General features: G+C 35.8%; 1 protein-coding gene across 2 annotated transcripts; it reads right to left on the bottom strand.

Moving 5' to 3' along the window:
* Positions 1–5,810: 5,810 nt before the first annotated feature.
* LOC121407259 (mitochondrial import inner membrane translocase subunit Tim21-like) lies at positions 5,811–17,742 on the bottom strand. Of its 2 annotated transcripts, none has more exons than XM_041598236.1 (8): positions 17,671–17,742; positions 14,488–14,681; positions 13,341–13,470; positions 12,290–12,352; positions 11,626–11,723; positions 9,260–9,333; positions 8,011–8,110; positions 5,811–7,314 (listed from the first exon to the last, which is right to left on the bottom strand). In XM_041598236.1, exons 2-8 carry the CDS (start codon positions 14,650–14,652, stop codon positions 7,225–7,227), a joined length of 720 nt encoding a protein of 239 aa, XP_041454170.1. In that variant the 5' UTR covers positions 14,653–14,681; positions 17,671–17,742; the 3' UTR covers positions 5,811–7,224. The 2 variants fall into 2 exon arrangements, with proteins under 2 accessions (XP_041454170.1, XP_041454171.1); XM_041598237.1 differs by having other exon boundaries at positions 13,341–13,467.
* Positions 17,743–17,813: the final 71 nt, after the last annotated feature.

Raw genomic sequence — 17,813 nt, 5'->3', positions numbered from 1 at the left:
ATGTCACTGGAGCAAAGGTCAAGGATTGCATGATGCAATGGACTCTTAAGATTAAAGTGGTACATGCAAAATGAATTTGCAATAAAATACAAAGTTGAGAGTGCATTCTCGTCTCTAAATATGTTCCTTTTAGTTGTACATTGTATCTGGATTAGTAACCAGTGTATTATTGTGTGCTAGTTAGATGTTTGTAATTACAGGTTGTTCATGCAATGTGATCTCTATCATGTATGTAGTATTTTAGTAACAGAATTCAGAAGTCAACTTAACAACAGTTTGTGTTACTGACCACTATCTGCGAGTGATTGTTTAATCCAATAATTTGGATCGTTTATAAAATATACCTTCATTTTTTTCTGTTGTGTAAATCTACATTGAAGGAATTATACAGGCCTAACCTTATGGTATATTGAAGTGTGTGTAGAATCATGATTAGGATCTTGGTTTCATTTTATATCAATTGCTTTGATGAAAAGAACATTGTAACTCATTTTATTTTTAAGTTATATGATTATTATTAAACCGATGAAGGAATATCTTGTTTCAGACTTTTTAATGTATTTATTGTGATGAAAAGTGGTTTGTGTGAGAAATTATCAAGTCAAAGAGAGGAGCAAGGTGAATTTTACAAGGGCAAATTGTATTTATTATCAAATTACCCCCCCCCCCCCCCCATTTCTCTCAGAAAAACAGAAGCTGAAAGGGATGTGTATCAATACTCGATGAATGGTGCCATTGGCAACCTGAAAATAGGTGTCTTGGGGGGAGGGGGGCTATTCCAATACCACGATCTGAAACCCTGATCATTAGATCAACAGAGAGCAGGATATGAACCGGTTGAAATCAGGAGCAGTATAGCAATAAGGACAGGATAATAAGTAATTATTCATATCAGCAAACTATCATTTTCAATTGTAGGAAAAGCGGGAAGTGGGAGGAGCACAATCTGATCTTTCCAGATGTGCTATTAGCAGAATGTGGGCGTTAAGTTAACTTAATTTTATTTGTGCAAAGTAATTGTCTCCCTCCCCTGTTAACAGGTTCATTTTCCCCCTGTATGATCTGTAGGTTTGCCAAATTGCAGCAAGATCAGCAAAGTGGAACAGAGGCTTTAACCAATTGTGATTCTTTCCTCTATTTTTCGCATCTATTTTCTTCCACATCTCATCTCTCTCTTCCCTTTTCTCCATCTCTCATCTGCATGGTATCTCTTTTCTCTCTTTTTTTTCTCTTTCCCTTATTTCACCATTTTTCCAGTTTCCACCCTCACTCTTCTTGTAATTCTTCCTCTTAAAAAAAGTTGTTCAGAAATATAAAAGGTAAGAGTAATGCAAAGCATGAATGGGTTGTCTTCAGATATGGTTCCTGTAATATTACACTCTGTAAACACATACAATACAGGAAGCTCCCCTAAGAATCATCAGAGCATTGCATGAATTGTGACCATTGATCTGTGAAATTCTAATTACTTTTACTAAGTTGTGGAATGTCATTATGTCATATAGTTTTCATGGAAAGTGGTCAATGAGAGATCATTTTTGATAAATTTAATACTACATGGAACTATCCAATATCTACCACTTCTCTTCTTAACCCTATCTACGCCGGGGGGGGGGCCTCGGAGGCCCCCCCCTCAACAAATCGCGCGATATTTTCGCCGTGTGAAATTTTTTGACCGCGCCGCTCACTGACTTTTTACTTTCAAGTCTTGCGCAACTTTTGAGACCAATTTTGTTTCACCCGGGTACGTGGTTCCGAAATTACGCATAATTATGTAAGTGCATGTCAGACCGAAAATTGCTCAAAAATGTGATTTCGTGTACAAAGTCAATGCAAATTGTGTTTTCAACCAAAATTCATAAATGTATGATTATTTTTAGTTTTGCTAGTCTAAATGTATTCATTTTATGCTTTTTATGATCACAGAAGAGTCCCCAACAAATTTTATTGAAAAACAATGAAAAAAAAGGTAAAAAAAACATAGAAATACATAAGAAATTGCAAAAAACAATATAATACATAAGAAAATGATTTGATATCACAATTTTTTTCATGTACACTTGCTAAGGACACCACAAAGAGTTTCTATACCAAAAATTAGTACATTTGGAGCTTTATTTAGGGAGTTAGAGGAAAAAGTATGATTTCGCATACTAATTACGCATAAATTAGCATAATCACTTAATAGCGATTCGCATGAAATAAATTACTATACAATCTTGTATATTATGTTCCAGGCAACCCGCGTGCCAATTTTCGGCGCGACCGTGCGGTAGACGGCCGAGATCTTAGGGGGGGGCCTGGGAGCCCCCCCGGCCATAGGAACTCCCCAAATACCCCGGCCTAGATAGGGTTAATGCTAGTTCTTCTCTTTACTTTTCCTCTTCCCCTCTCTCATCTCTCCTTCTCTTACCATCTTTTACTTCTAGTCATTTTCAAACGTGAGTGACACGACAATCGGAGAGGTCTAAGGGCTCATATCTTCAAACTTAAAGGTTATGAATCAATCATGACTACTATATTATATACAATGTAGGACTGGCATGGGCCACTACGAGTTTGATTTGAATTCAACAATTCGTTTAGTAGATATGATTAAAAAACGGTGCGTGAGTGACACGACAAATTTTGGACATGGGTTTCTGACCACTAACACATATGGTTGAATTCGTGCCCAAGTAGTTGTCATGGAGTACTGTGAGTACCAGTAAATGGACATAAATAGTGTACCTATCTAACACAAATAGTCAAAATCAATCAAACCTTCTCTATGGAAAATGGTACCCTCCTATATACCGTGAGTGACACGACATCCAAAACGTGAGTGACACGACAAATGCAAAAATACAACATTTATCTCAACATTGAAAATATTTTTTGCATGATGTAGAAGATCAAAATACCATTAACCAAAATACAAGCTTAATTACATAATAACTGCTTTCTTTTAAGTTCATAATATGTCATCCTGATGTTTTATTCTTGGTTTATGGCCATCAACTCACATTCCCTATACCATACCACATTGTCACACTAGGGCTTCTACCACTCTCCTCTTTAGAGGAGGAGGGGGCACTTGAAGGAGGTGTTATGAGGTCTTGGCATTGACATCAACTCAAACATTCTTTTTGTGGCCTGATATCATTCAAAACTTTAACTCTTTCTCCCTATCTGTATATGAAAGTTTACAGGTTTATACAATTCAGCATCCACAACGGATGGAATAATTTTTCCTTGTAAGAAAGGTATTCTCAATAGTCACTTGCATCATCTGGCATGGTATGGAAGCCAATGATGTCATGTATGACTGCCTTTTCTTGAAATATTGGATTTCAATATTATCCTCCTTTAATATTTTTATAGGCATTGTCCAAATAGGACATGGCAGTTTAAATGTCTTTTTTGGTACCAAACCACAATCACGTTCAGATGGACTATCAGCAAATCGCCTTGAGAAAATTGGAAATTCAACTCAACAAGCATAGGTTTTCTCCTGAACACTGCTTGTATGTGGACCCTCCCAAGGCAGTACATATGTAGGCACTGTACCAAAATTCAGAGCTATGCTTTTTGCTGGAATTTGTAAGCGCCTTTTCATTGCTAATTATTTGATCATATACCATACCACGGGAATCCAGGGAAAGCCACAAGGTGAAAGACGCAGTCAGTACCTGATTCTTGCAGTCTGCTACTATTACATAACAACTACAAGTCATTAGCCTTTCCTTTTCTAAGCCCTTGGATGTCACACTAAAATCCAATTCAACATCCCAACCAGGCTCCCTTTACACCTCAATAGCTTTCCCTCGAGGTCCAGCTCTGTTCTTATCAGGGTACCCCCCCAAAAAAAAAATGATCTACTGGTACATGGTAAACCATCCGAAGTTGCTCAAATCAAAATGCGGTCTCGGTTGGGACTTGTTGGTACCTACATGAACATGCATCATTTTGTTGTAATGAATATGTGTAAATGCAAATCTGCTCTGAACACACATCGGCCCACTTACGGTAGTTTGCTGTTCAGACCCTACATGTAGTTAATCACTAGCGGTATGAATGGTGGCCGAACAAATAATGATTTTGAACTTGGCATGTAGCTGCTTCAAGCAATATCCAAAATGTTCTATCAAATCTCAGTACATTCTCACCTGAAATGTTTGTTTTCTTGCAAATTTTTCATGTCCTGGAATACAAGCTTTATGGCAAATGAAAAGGTTGATTTAATCAATCAGAAGGAAAAGAAAAATATTTTCTTTTCCGAATTTGAAAAAATGTTTGGTGTTCATGGTGATCTCTTATATCTCATGTACACTACTTTACCAATAAAATTTCTGCAAATTTCAAAAAAGGATCTGTGACTTTTCTAGCTGAGTATAACAAAGAAATAACATTACTCAAAAGAAAGGTGAACTTTCTGCTTATTTCTGTAAATGGAAACAGAGAATGTTCGAGTATACCTGTAGGTATGACTTGAACCATCACCAACACTTTATGCATTGTAAATATGTCCATTGCTTAAGTATAGTGGTTTTTCTCTTGATACATTCATAATTTTGTGTTGATTGATTATGTTGTAATATTCTTAATCACAGTACATTCACCAAAAAATCCGAGTCTTCACACCAATGGTAAATTGTCAGGATTTTTTAAACCAAGGCAACCACGGAGAGGAGAGAAAATAGATGAACTCAATGTCAAATTCAATATTTCCATAAAAAGGAGTAAAATTAGGAAGATAGAGGAAATTATTAGCCTAAAATAGGCCTAAATGATGTCAGGAACAACATTTTGACTGTATCCCTGGTAAAACGCTTCAAAAATTACTGGATGTCCTTTTTTATACACAATATAATACCGTGAGTGACACGACATTTCGTGAGTGACACGACATTGTGAGTGACACGACACAACTTTGACTGTTAATTTTAGCTTTACCTTAACACATTGGACCAAGTTACTTTATATACAATAAGGTACAGATAAACTGTATTTGCTCCAGTACTGGGATAAATTAATTTTCAGAATACACAGCTCTAGAAAACTTTTTGCATTTAAAACGTGAGTGACACGACAACCAGTTTTGAAAACTTTGAAACCCAATTTTTTTTCAGAAAAACACTTCACAGAATTTTTTTTTGCTTTTTAGGAGTTAAATACAATACACAGCTTGTATCTTGCCAACAAATGTGCTTTTAATACAAATTTTATATTGTGATAGGCAATATGTGAATTTTAGTGCAAAAATCAACATTTTGTAACATTTAATTTCCCTTGCATATAATTCACTGTATCTCAAGACATAATTAATAATTTTATGTAAATGAAATGGAAAAATATACTTTAAGATGTCTAGTTTCAAAAAACATTGAAGCCTAATGATTTCTAGCAAGTTTTAATTTTCACCCCATGTCCACTTTTGTTTGAAAATGACCTTCTATATTCCTTTCTCTCTCTCTTGCACCTATATGTGTCACCCCCTCCCCCTCACGTCGCATCCCCCGCCCCCCCCCCCCCCCCCTCTCTCCCTTCCGCTCTTTCCATGCTGTATACACAAAGAGTAAATACATTTCATGGGTATATCGTCTTAATATTTTTATGAATATAACAATTTGATTGCTATAAAATGGTATACACTCTTAAAAAATTTTGAGTTAAACCACAATTCATTTTCATTTTACATCAGATGAAGATGGACATATCAGAGCATGATTTTCACATTTGAAATTACAAACAAAAATATTGAATTGTCATGTTAATAAAATAGAGAAAAGTGGTATAAGCCAACATAATTTGATTTTTTTGTAAATAAAATTAGTATCAGTGTCCATTGAAAATAGAATCTTTGCTCCCGCGTTCCTATAATGCATGAAATGACTAAAATGTTTTTTTTTATTGTTTGATTGTTAATTGCTGATCCAAAGAGAAAATTTCGATAGAAGTAAACTGCAAACTAATGTTATATTAAGTACATGGCAAGTGCAAGAGCTGTCCCCTCTAATTTTGTCACTATTGATCTCCTAAACAGCTCATCTAATTTGGGTTTAACATAGATTTCAGCAGTATTAGCACCCATGACATTTATTTTCTTCAAGAACTTGACCAACTGTGCTGCACTCAACCCAGGTGAGGTACAGAGGACCTGGCATGATTCATTCCTTGAAATGCTTGGGTGCTTTGAAAGGATGTCGGGATTAAGCCAGGGTGATGTTGTTTGACATCCATAACTTTCATAAGATCTGATTTGTTTCCAACCTTGACAATAATTTACAGTCTTTCTTTGGGGGTATTTCTTCACATCTTTGTCTTTTGTACTATCACATGAATCACTTTTTTTTACCAAGATTAGATTTCTCTCTTAGCTATGAAAATATCAATGGTAAAATGACTGAGCCGACATGGCTGCAGCTGTATGTCCCATTTCTACCCTTCATAAATAGTTATGACGAGAAATGAGGGAGAGTTCATGCTACTCGCTATGTTGTTATACACAGGCATGACCAGATAATCTAAGAAAAAAGGGGGAACTTTCCCTGGTTAAGATAATATGTGCAAGTGATGCATTTAGGGTGTCAAACTTATCAAACTCTTCATGTTTTGAAGAAAAAAAGGCAAAAAAGATGGGAAAAAGGAAAGTTTATGGAACTATGCATAGAGTGTGTTCCTTGATTGGGGCAATAAGAGGGTGAAATGAAAACAAAAATATGGAATTATGTGAAATGGGTATCAGTTTGACAAATGAACAAAAAAGTAATGTTTCAAAGTGGTTTTGAATACAGTGGTCAAGCATACATTTGTACGACAATATTAAGTAGCAAAAACCTACTACCTCCCCCAGGACTGCCAATAGGTAGTTTTCACATTTACTACAGGGAAACTATCTACAACACATTGATTCCTTTGAAAATGCGATTGAAATGGAAAGCTGAGAGGCTTTTGTCGAAAGTTGGTAAATTGGGTCAGCAGATCAACCAAAGATTTGCACCAGATGATCAATTGCAAATTTGCAATATTGCAAATTTTCGACAAAAGCTCTCCATTGTGATTTTACTTGCACTTTCAAAGGAATTGGTGCGTTGTAAAGAGTTTCTCTGTAGTAAATGCAAAAAGTCTGGACTGTCATTATAAAAAGACACTGGAAGACATATCATGACAATGCATATCCACAGTTTGAAAACATTTAGTGTATGGTGGAGCTTTCCCATACTTGTCCATTGTCCTCTTGCCTTATCTGTTATCTTCGAGAATGATTGTTCGTTTGGGATGGCCGTCAAGTTCAACAAACAGATACCTGTACTCATATCGCCCACTCTCATTCTGCAATTGAAAAAAAAAAACAGAAAAAATATAAATAAACCTTTCTTTCACTTGCCACTTCACTGGCTTATGAGCATGATAACTTTTCATGTAGAGTGGAAAAAAGAAAACAAGTCATTTCAGAAGGATCAAAGGAAGGTTCAACATACATGTATAGTATACTGTACTGCCATCCACTGACAAAAGGAAGCAACTCCAAATTTTATTAATAACTGACTTTTTTTCTTGAACTGGGGCATTTCATGTATGCTCTACATGATGCTGAAGGAAATGGAGTCACATAGCCCACAATTTCTGAAATATAAACGTTTCAAAAGCAAGTAACAGTATATACTTCGACATAAAACATTGACACATTTTCCTAATTTACCAAGACGCATATTCCACAGAATTGCTTCCTTTTGTCGGTGAGTGAACAGTAGTATAGAGGTCAGATATAATACTTGATGGAATCACCCTCAAGGCCAAGCACTTGAGTATTCTGGACATCTGATTGTTTTTAATTTAGCCATAAAACAGCAGAGAGCGTGGGATGGGGGGGGGGGGTGAATCAATCACCCATTGAAGTCAATCCCATGAATATTGATACATTCAAGTGGCTACAGAATGCCCATCAAAAGCCAAACTTTATTGGCACTATGCATGAATTATGTTGATCATCTTTCTCAAGGGTAATTTCCATATATGACTATTTACCTGTTTCATCTCTAGGTGTACAGTAGCTTTCCTCTCTGGTCCTTCTAAATAGAATTTCATTCTCATGAAGTTAACACCCTCCTGTGAGTACTCAAGATGGCTGCCAAACAAATAAAATAAAAAATAGATGGATTCTCGACTGCACACAGTCAAAATTTATACCTCTGCCAATGCTAGATCTACAATATATTACATACCAACTTGTAAAGTTTAAAATTACTTCTATGACCTATGAGTTTTTTGCCCCCAAATCATTGATTATGAGCTTATTTTGCTAATAACAATAACATCAACAACAATAATAATAGCAATGATTTCATACTTTGGTTTCTAAGCGCTTTACATTGTAATTATCATTCCCCGGTCATAGGATACATCACTGTTCCACACGTTAAGTGTACCATCTCCACTCCCTGCCTGGGGAGTATCCTGGCCAGGCACCCGTTTATCGGTGCACACATGCCAATCTAATCACATTGACTTTCACATCCTTCCGGGAACCCATTTAACACCTGGGTGGAGAGTTGGCTCCTTTTCTTGACTTGAAAAAAGGATTAGAAATCAGTTTTAAAATGAAGTCATTGGGTAAGTCATTGAATGTTTGCTTTACCCAAGATGCCCTGCAATTCCATTTTGAAACTAATTTGATCTCTCTTTTGAAAATTGAGAAAAGAAATCCAAAAGCATAATCATTGCTTCTACTACTTATTCTTGAATTATCTGTTTGCATAAATGCATTTTTATGCCTACAAGAATGATGATTTTTGTAACTGGTCCCAAGTAAAACAGTGAAAGTCTAACATCAACTGAAATTTCCAGAATGAAAGGAGTCTTCTTCCTTTTCTTAGTAGTTTTCAACGGAGCAGAAATACTGGGCAATGGATGTTAAAAAATGCAGTTAAATAATCTATAAAATAAACATAATGACTCTGAGCCCCATCTTACAAAGAGTTGCAATTGATTCGATCAATCACAACTATGGACGGCCAGCAACGTCAACACCTACAATGCAAATTTGTTCAAAATATTTTCTAGATTTTCTGATATATATGCACACATTTATCGTTTTCGTGAAGATTCAGTGTGATTCTCTTTGTTTACTATGGAGATTGTGCAAATTTTATACAGTAGAAGAAATTATGGTATGGATTTCCATACAGTTGAGGTTGGTTGGATCAATCGTAACCATTTCTACGACAGCGCCCTGGTCTAAGAAAGATATTCAGATAGAGGGTGATTTGAATCTCACCTTACATGCCGTCTACGTTTCCTCCTAGTCATTTCACCATATCCTTTGATGGGTGTTCCCAGTGCATCTTGAATCTGTTAAGATAAAGAACAGGAAAAGTGTATATGTGGGACAAAGCAACAATGCAGGAAATACATGAGGGTGTTTTTGCCCTCATGATGACCCTAATTGCCCCTAAATAACCCCCAAATTTCCCCTAAAATAGAAAGCTTTGGGCTGACCATCTATTTTAGATTCACAACAAGATCACCAATATCTACCATAAACAATATTTATATAATATTGACTGGCCTTGAGGGAGATACCAAATATATTTCCCAAACTAGTCTCTTATTGTCGAAGACGAGGGCAATATGGGTCTAGTGAGGGAAATATTTTTGGTATCTCCCAAAAGTAACGCCAGTCAATATTATTATTATTACCTGTTCAACTCTTTTTGGTACATTAAATTAACATATTGATAGATTATATAACTAAAATGTTGAACTTGCCTTGGTCAAGCCTCTAGTGTCAATTCTGCACTTTACCATTATGATGTACTTACAAGCGCTCGGATCCAGCGTTGTCTTTATTATGACGTATATTGTTGGTGCGCGGATCCTTATGAAGCGTATCTCTTTGTACGCATCCACAAATGCGCTGGGGATTGATGAGCTCGGAATATGGATATTATGGACCGCTAATTATTGTACGTAGGTGCAGTAGGAAAATTACTCTTTTCGGGGAGGAGGAGTGTACGAATATTATGGTCACTCGTCATTCAGCTGATCACTGACCGAGCCATTGTGACGTAGTTTATGTTGAGTTAATCAGTTAGACAGACAAAATACGCGTTTGTATCATGTCTCCAAATTGCCCCATTCAGGTAATAATCAAGAATATCTCAAAAATCAAAATTCTACATACTGCAGAATGATAGTAGTTGCATTACAATATAGCTGGTTGCACAAAGAAAAGGAGCACTTGAAATGAAAGAACTGGTTGCTAATATGGAAAAAATAGCCTAGAAAAGATAAGAATTATTTCTATCCCAGTATTCATTAAAAAGACGTCACACTTGATTATTCTATCCATCGTATGCCTATATGATTATTTATTCATTATTTGTCTTACAATGAACAATTCCTCATTTCTGACAAAGCACAAATTATTAAAACAATTATCTTATCATATAAACAAACAAACTTAAGTCAAAGCATTTCAAAATACTTTTAACTCAATTACTTTGCCTTTAAGTATAGGTTTTATAACAAAAAATATTAAGGCCTCTATCCGAGCATAGCTGTACTTTCTATCATCAAATACCTTTGACCTTTTCTTTTTCATCCTACACAGGAGAGGTGATCCACAATTCAATGCTTTTGTTATGTTCAACTTGATTCCATTGTGTACCCACTGATCCAGACTTCATTGATAGTAGCCAATAATATATTCATGCACTTATATGTACATCCAAGGAATGCTTCAACTGTTTCTTTTGATATTGTAACTAGGAGAATGTTTCACGCAAACTTATTATAATAATTTCTAATCACTTTCACTATAAACCAATAAAATTCAATTGTTTCAGTTGCCCAAATCTGTTATTGCAAATTTGTTATTTAACAAATTTTATGAAATGGGCCAAAGATGTTTTCTTACTTAGCAACAATAAGCAAGTTGGGAACAATAGACTTAAGCAAGAATGAAAGAAACCTCATTATTAATAACTGCACTCAGAAGAGTTTTCACCCAAGGACCACCGCATTCTTCACTTGGAATTATATTTCTCACTTCTTTTGTTAATGGACATTTGGCCATCAGACCCGGGATGTAATTTGGAAAGGCAAAGTGATATCATTGAAATCCTCTCACAATCAGAAGACATTTCAACTATTTCTGTATCAAGCACTAAAAAAGCTGGTTAATTTATACATGTATTTTTAAAATCAGTATTAGCCATCAATAGCAGGATTCAAACCTGTGTCATTATATCGTAGAGCTTTAGACTTCGCCTTAGACCACTCAACCATGAAAAACTGATGGTCCAATCAAGTGTCATACAGAGTTAATACTTCTACCCTAAAACAATTCTATACCTCTGTTTCACTCGACGTTTGTTTACATTTTGCTCATGTGCTATTTGAATACATGCATCAAGAAATTGTGATTTCCCTTATTCTCTTGTGCATTTGAAATTTTGCATGCCAATATCAATGGTAATGGCTTCCTGATTAATTGCAAGTATTTGAACTTTGAGATTCCGTATGAAATTACAAAATTCGTGTAAAATCCTTGATTTTTATTTTCATCCACCCACTACATGGACACTACTATTTATTTCAATGCCATTGTTTTTTTTTTCTTAAGTTCTGTAGTATACATACCTCTACATTATTTTTACACAATTTATAGGCCTTTGTGTAAATACCATTAGGACTATCTGATGAGAAGAGCTCTTTCCCCAATGTGTAAAACATAAGCCCTGTCACGTGTAAGAAAAATAAAACAAAAACAATGTCCATGACTGAATAAAGACAGGAATGCTACTGAGGATAAAAAAAGTATGGAAATCATCGAGAATTACCATTTTCTCCATGAAAGTGGCCAGAAATATATTGGAAAATGTCTGAATTCAGACTTTAGTCTAGAAATTGCATCCCTGATAAAGAAATCAATTATTAAAATTGCCTAACTTCTCAACTCTAAATAAGATACAACCACACACAAATTAAGTCACTCCTCCTTTTTTCAAAATACCATGACTTTTTAAGAAAAAGGTATTGTACATATGCTTAAACTTATCAACCAAACTCTATGTGAAAATTACATTTAGGCATATCTATTACTTTTCAAATGTCATGAGGGTCATTTTGGAAATCAGTTATCAGATGATTTAAAAATGTGTGTCTTTCCACAATGTCTCCACTGTAAAATCCATGAAGTTCATTCAAAATTTGAAATAGACATTTTCAAATCAAATGTATCTTCAAATACATGTATATGGTGAATGTATTGTTGGGATGAACTTGCCCTGTGAATTAAATTTACCTGTGATTCCAACACCCAAGACAATGATACCTGCATAGGATGCATCCTTGGATGTTTGTGCAACTGGAAAAAAATGAGTTGGGGTGGAAATTTTGCATACACTTATTAGGCAATTCAACACAAATGTTCCATTTGCCAAAACTGTTAAAATTAACCATATTTTCATAAATATTTGTCTAATCATAACAAATTTGGTATCAAATTAACATAATTGCAGTACCATATATATATATCATGCGATTTTCTTTATTTAAAAAGATATCTGGACAAAATTTGAATCAAGTCTTAACCAAAATGTGCTTGAATGCAAATTACCGCATCTTATGAATAACTAACATATACAGTGAATGAAGGTAGATAAGATGGAAAAAAATTTGACTGATAAATTGGTGTTACAATGCCATTCAAAACTTAAACCAAAAAATAATCCACAATACATCATTTTATCAAAGATTGACATCAAATTTTGGCCCAAGAGTTTTGCAACAGAACTTATTCTAGATTGCATTCAGTCTAAAGAAAAAGCAAGTTTCAAAAAGCTGTTCTAGGTTTTAGTACACACATATTTATGTTGGACTTGTAACCTAGTCTTGTGCTAAACGTGACACCAATATTCCATTTTTTTTAATAGTGAGGATAAATTCTGTATATTCCTAATCAAATATCAACAAATAAACTTAGCTTTCAGATGCTTTCAATGCAAAGAAAGACAAGCAATAATAACCTACAAATATCAACTTCCAGCATTAATAATTGACACAAACAAAAATGATTGCCACACAAGAAAAGGCTGTCAAAAATGTTTTAAGACTTCATAACTTAGAAACAGCTATATAAAATGGCCCTCAAGTCTTGTTTCATAAAATGTTTTCCACCACCATGTGACCATCAGCAGCAGCAGCGGCGTCGTTGTCGTCCTTATCATCATCATCATCATTTGATTTAGCAAAACAAATTGTTTTACAAATTAATTTATAAAAAGGATAAAATCACAAGTTTGAGAAATTGAGATTCCCATGAGCATATGAAGTTGTCAAGAATGGCTATTTACCTCTCTTTCCTATAGTTAATTGTTGTCCATCTGAGCCTGACTTTCTCTCTGTAACAGCTTTTCTCTGTTGAGTGCCCCTCGTAGTAGTAGAGAACCATCGATGACAGATCACATTCTGATCAGGAAACTTCTATCGTAAAGGATCATTAATGGAAAATGACAATAGAAGTATTATTTTCTTTATTACAAATATATTTAAAGAGCTAGATACATAGCTAAATATCACTTGAGAAAACTATCAAATGCAAAGAGGTAAAAAAAATTGAGCTAAAATCACAATTAGGTCTACATCTATGTCCATGATTCGAGACAAGACACCCTCATCCAGTTGCTGACCGGGCTTAGATGAGAACCATCAAAGAGGCAAACACAAATTAGTGTTACAGATTTTTAAAATTTGACATTATTTCAGGGCAAGGCCACTTTCCACATTTTTGTATGATCCCACAAATGTGGAATGAAAAAAAGGCCAATGAGAGGGGAATCAAGGCCATTCAAGAGGGCTCCCATGACCATGGCCTTAGAAAAACAAGCCTGGGTGTTTGTTGCTTCAATATGAAATTTTGGATCTAATGTTCAATTCTATTCAAAATTTATGATCAGACATAAATTTGAATATATTCATTCGTGCCTATACTTTCCACTCCGCTGTATTGTAAATTATTGTGTAAATCAAATACAAGACAAACAATGATTTCTTTTTCTCAATGTATATAGTCCCAGCTATGCAAATTAATAGTAATTTGTACATTTTGCTTGATTCACAAAAAATATTACAATGCAATAGTTTAACAAAGTTTTCACCTATTTTTTTTCCTTTCTGAGGACCAATCAAAATATTTTATACAATGTATTTTTTTACTACAACTTGGAGAAACAGGAATTGGGGAGTAACACAAAATCAATTCACACCTTAAATTTTTAAGACACATCTGATGGTTGCTGGCCTATCCCTTCCCTTTGTAGAATCAACTTTTAATGTATATTGCCAATTCAAGATGAGCATAGACTTGGTGATCTTTTTTTTTAAATATACTCCGTTGGACTTCTACTTGATTATTCATAATTTTGTTCAGCAACCTGCTTTTCTTCATATTTCTGCTTGAACCTCGAGATTTCATTTTACTACCAGGTTTGGATAAATTACCTGCCTCACACAATATGGCCTAGTAGGGGTGAATTGTCGATATGGACTCTGCCATTTATCCACTGAAGAAGGCCTCGTACTGCATAATGTGCACCTCTGTATCACTCTGTTCGACAGTGAGGTCAAGATGTATTGCGTCCCTCTGATACTCAATTCATTCAACATCTTCAATCTGTGCTTTGCTCATTTGAATCCTGTGGCAAGATAATAGGCTTATGGTTCAAAAAAATATGGTGGAAAATATAAATTGCAATTTGACCATCTAGCTCAAACTGTAAAACTTTGCTAATAAAGAAATGAGAAAAGTGGGGGAAAATGAAAACAGACATTGTGTATTTGTATGCACAGCGAAAATATGACTTTTATTTTTCTATAGTTTCTTTTATTAGCATGATACAGTATTTTTTTGCACATTTGACAATAAAGAGACTACCAATATGGTAGGTGCGGTAATATTCAGGGTAACCCAGGCAGCTCCGGCCCCTAAAACGAGGGAGACACTGGGGTATATTGGCGTCTCAATCGTAATCTTATTGGAATGTGGAAACAGAAATTATGCTCTTACTACGATTATATGGTTGAATGCAGGGGTGAATGTCTATTGTAACACACAAATCCTGACATCGATTCGAGGCACAGACTGGAACCTCAAAAAAACAAAAAGTTCTTTCGCGATACATCTCCTTCTTTCAAAATAAAAGAAAAAATGACTGATCAAGACCGAGGCTATATTTTGTTTTTTTGAGGTTCCAGTCTGTGCCTTGATGTCAGGATTTGTGTCACGATAGACCATCATATTGTGGTAAGTGCATAATTTCTGTTTCCCCAATCTACCCCAGTGTCTCCCTGTTTTGCAAGGTCGACTCCTGGGCTCAGGCCCGCTTCGGGGGCTGGAGCTCCCTATCCAGGGATGAATTGTTTCCAACAATAAATAAATACCCCCCCCCCAAAAAAAAAGGAAAGACTTCCATATGTCCCCTCCACTAATTTTAAAAAATACTTCTCCAAAACCCCCTTTTTTCATTCTCTTTTTCTTCTTTTTTTTTCTTACTTCTGGTTGGAGCTTGGATTCGAACCTCTCGCTGCTGATCGAGGCATCTTCTGTCCGTCGCCCTACTCCGAGCTAGCAGGAATTGTTGGCCATATTAGTTAATATGCCCAGACACCATTAATATTGCTCATCTAAGTAAAAATCCGGGACAGGTGCAAAACGCACGCATATGAATACACCCAGTGCTTCGCGAAGCACTGCGTGTATTCATAATGTGTGCTTTTTGCACCAGTCCCGGATTTTTTTCTTCGTAAAGCTTTGCACGTTATATAACATGCTTTATTTGACAGTAGGAATTGTATGATGTAGCGTAGCGCAGTGCAGTAGCCCGCTACCATGCCAAAAAAAATGTGAGTGATGTCATCGCCACCTATAAAATCTTAAATGAAATGTCAAAAAAAAAAATGTAGGCCTATTTGGATACAAATTTTCAGCTTTAATATGCTTGTCTGATTCTGAATTCTTTGGATTCAAACCTCTCGCTGCTGATCAAGGCATCTTCTGTCCGTCGCCCTACTCCGAGCTAGCAGGCATTGTTGGCCATATTAGTTAATATGCCCAGACGTCATTAATACTGCTCATCTAAGTAAAAATCCAGGACAGGCGCAAAACGCACGCATATGAATACACACAGTGCTTCGCGAAGCACTGCGTGTATTCATAATGTGTGCTTTTTGCACCAGTCCCGGATTTTTTTTGTTCGTAAAGCTTTGCGCGTTATATAACATTCTTTATTTGACAGTAGGAATTGTACGATGTAGCGTAGCGCAGTGCAGTAGCCCGCTACCATGCCAAAAAAAATGTGAGTGATGTCATCGCCACCTATAAAATCTTAAATGAAATGTCTAAAAAAAAATGTAGGCCTATTTGGATACAAATTTTCAGCTTTAATATGCTTGTCTGATTCTGAATTCTTTAAATAATCAAGGCCAAATCGTGGTTTTGGGAACCACTCGTAGATTTGTGTACGCGCACTTGTGTACAAAGTGAATGGAGGTGGAAATAGGGAACCGTGCGTGTGACTGAATAAAGCGCTGCTGTATGAAGTGAACGGTGGTTCCCAATATCACGATAATGACAATAATCTTTTTATTCAAATTGGTATAAACTCAAATTTAATGACATACGCCTTAAGTCAGAATATATGATCAAAGCAATAGAAATACAATGGCCAATACAATCAACTGACAGATAAAATCTTTCAAATGTGCCGAAGCAGCTACCCGGGGGGGCCACTTACATTGACGACTGGTCCCTGGATACCATGCGTTACCAAAAAAACATGTAAAAATAGGATGTCTTTTTTTTTACGATAGGGCACGTTACGTACGTAACGTGATAAGGGTGTCAAAAACACAAAAATAATGAAAAAAGGGTATCTATTTCGCTAGGAAAATTACGTGTTTAGGGTCGAATTTGCGGGGATGATAAAACAAAATTAAAATGTTTTATAAAGGATGTCCTTTTTGCCCCAACACTTCGTGTTTAGAGTCCGATTTGCTCGAGGTGTAGAAGGTGGGGTCGTACTAAACCAAATAAGGTAAAGCAGACGACCTAAGGACCCGTAACAATAAAACATTCCTGTAGGCCTAGGTTAGGCCAGGTTATTATGTTAGGGGTTCATTTCTGCCAAGAGTCTTTTGGAAAAAAGTCAAAATGAGTACTTTGAACATGTTGAAAGTACTATCATCATTTGACTTTTGTACTTGTTAAGGGTAGGGTTTCACACGCCAATACTTGTTAAGGGGTACATTTTCAGAATATGGAAATTACGTGTTTAGGGTGCTTTTCGAGACCCCATATGGGCATGGTCTGGTCGCGCATGGTATCCACCCGTGAATGGAAGTGTGCCCCCCCCCCCCCGAGCAGCTGCTAGAGCCGCAAGTGCAACCCGCAGAGTCACATTACCATGCCGAAGCTCCGGGGGCAATAGACATGGCAAAGACGCTGACTACTGCGAACACAAAGCAGAACGAATGAAACGTCTTTCAAAACATCGTGAGTCTCATAATTACGATACCAATCGTGTTTCAAATTAATACAAAGATATTTTTGCAAATATTTCATCGACTTGGAATGATCAAAATTATAAATATCAATACATGTGAGTGAATAATAAAAGTCGTTCTTACTTTACTGAAGTTTACATTTTGTCCTATTTAGCAGCTGATATCGGCGCATCCTCGTTCAAGTTTATTCAAATCTTAAAAAAACTGACAACCAGACTTTTTTTGCCATAAAATTTTTGAAACTATGGTGTTTGCCAAAGTTTTTC

Source organism: Lytechinus variegatus, chromosome 2 (assembly GCF_018143015.1).
Source record: "Lytechinus variegatus isolate NC3 chromosome 2, Lvar_3.0, whole genome shotgun sequence".
In the NCBI taxonomy this organism is placed as follows: domain Eukaryota; kingdom Metazoa; phylum Echinodermata; class Echinoidea; order Temnopleuroida; family Toxopneustidae; genus Lytechinus; species Lytechinus variegatus.
Note: the sequence above shows the minus strand (reverse complement) of the source record. Positions and strands in the feature narration are given on the sequence as shown.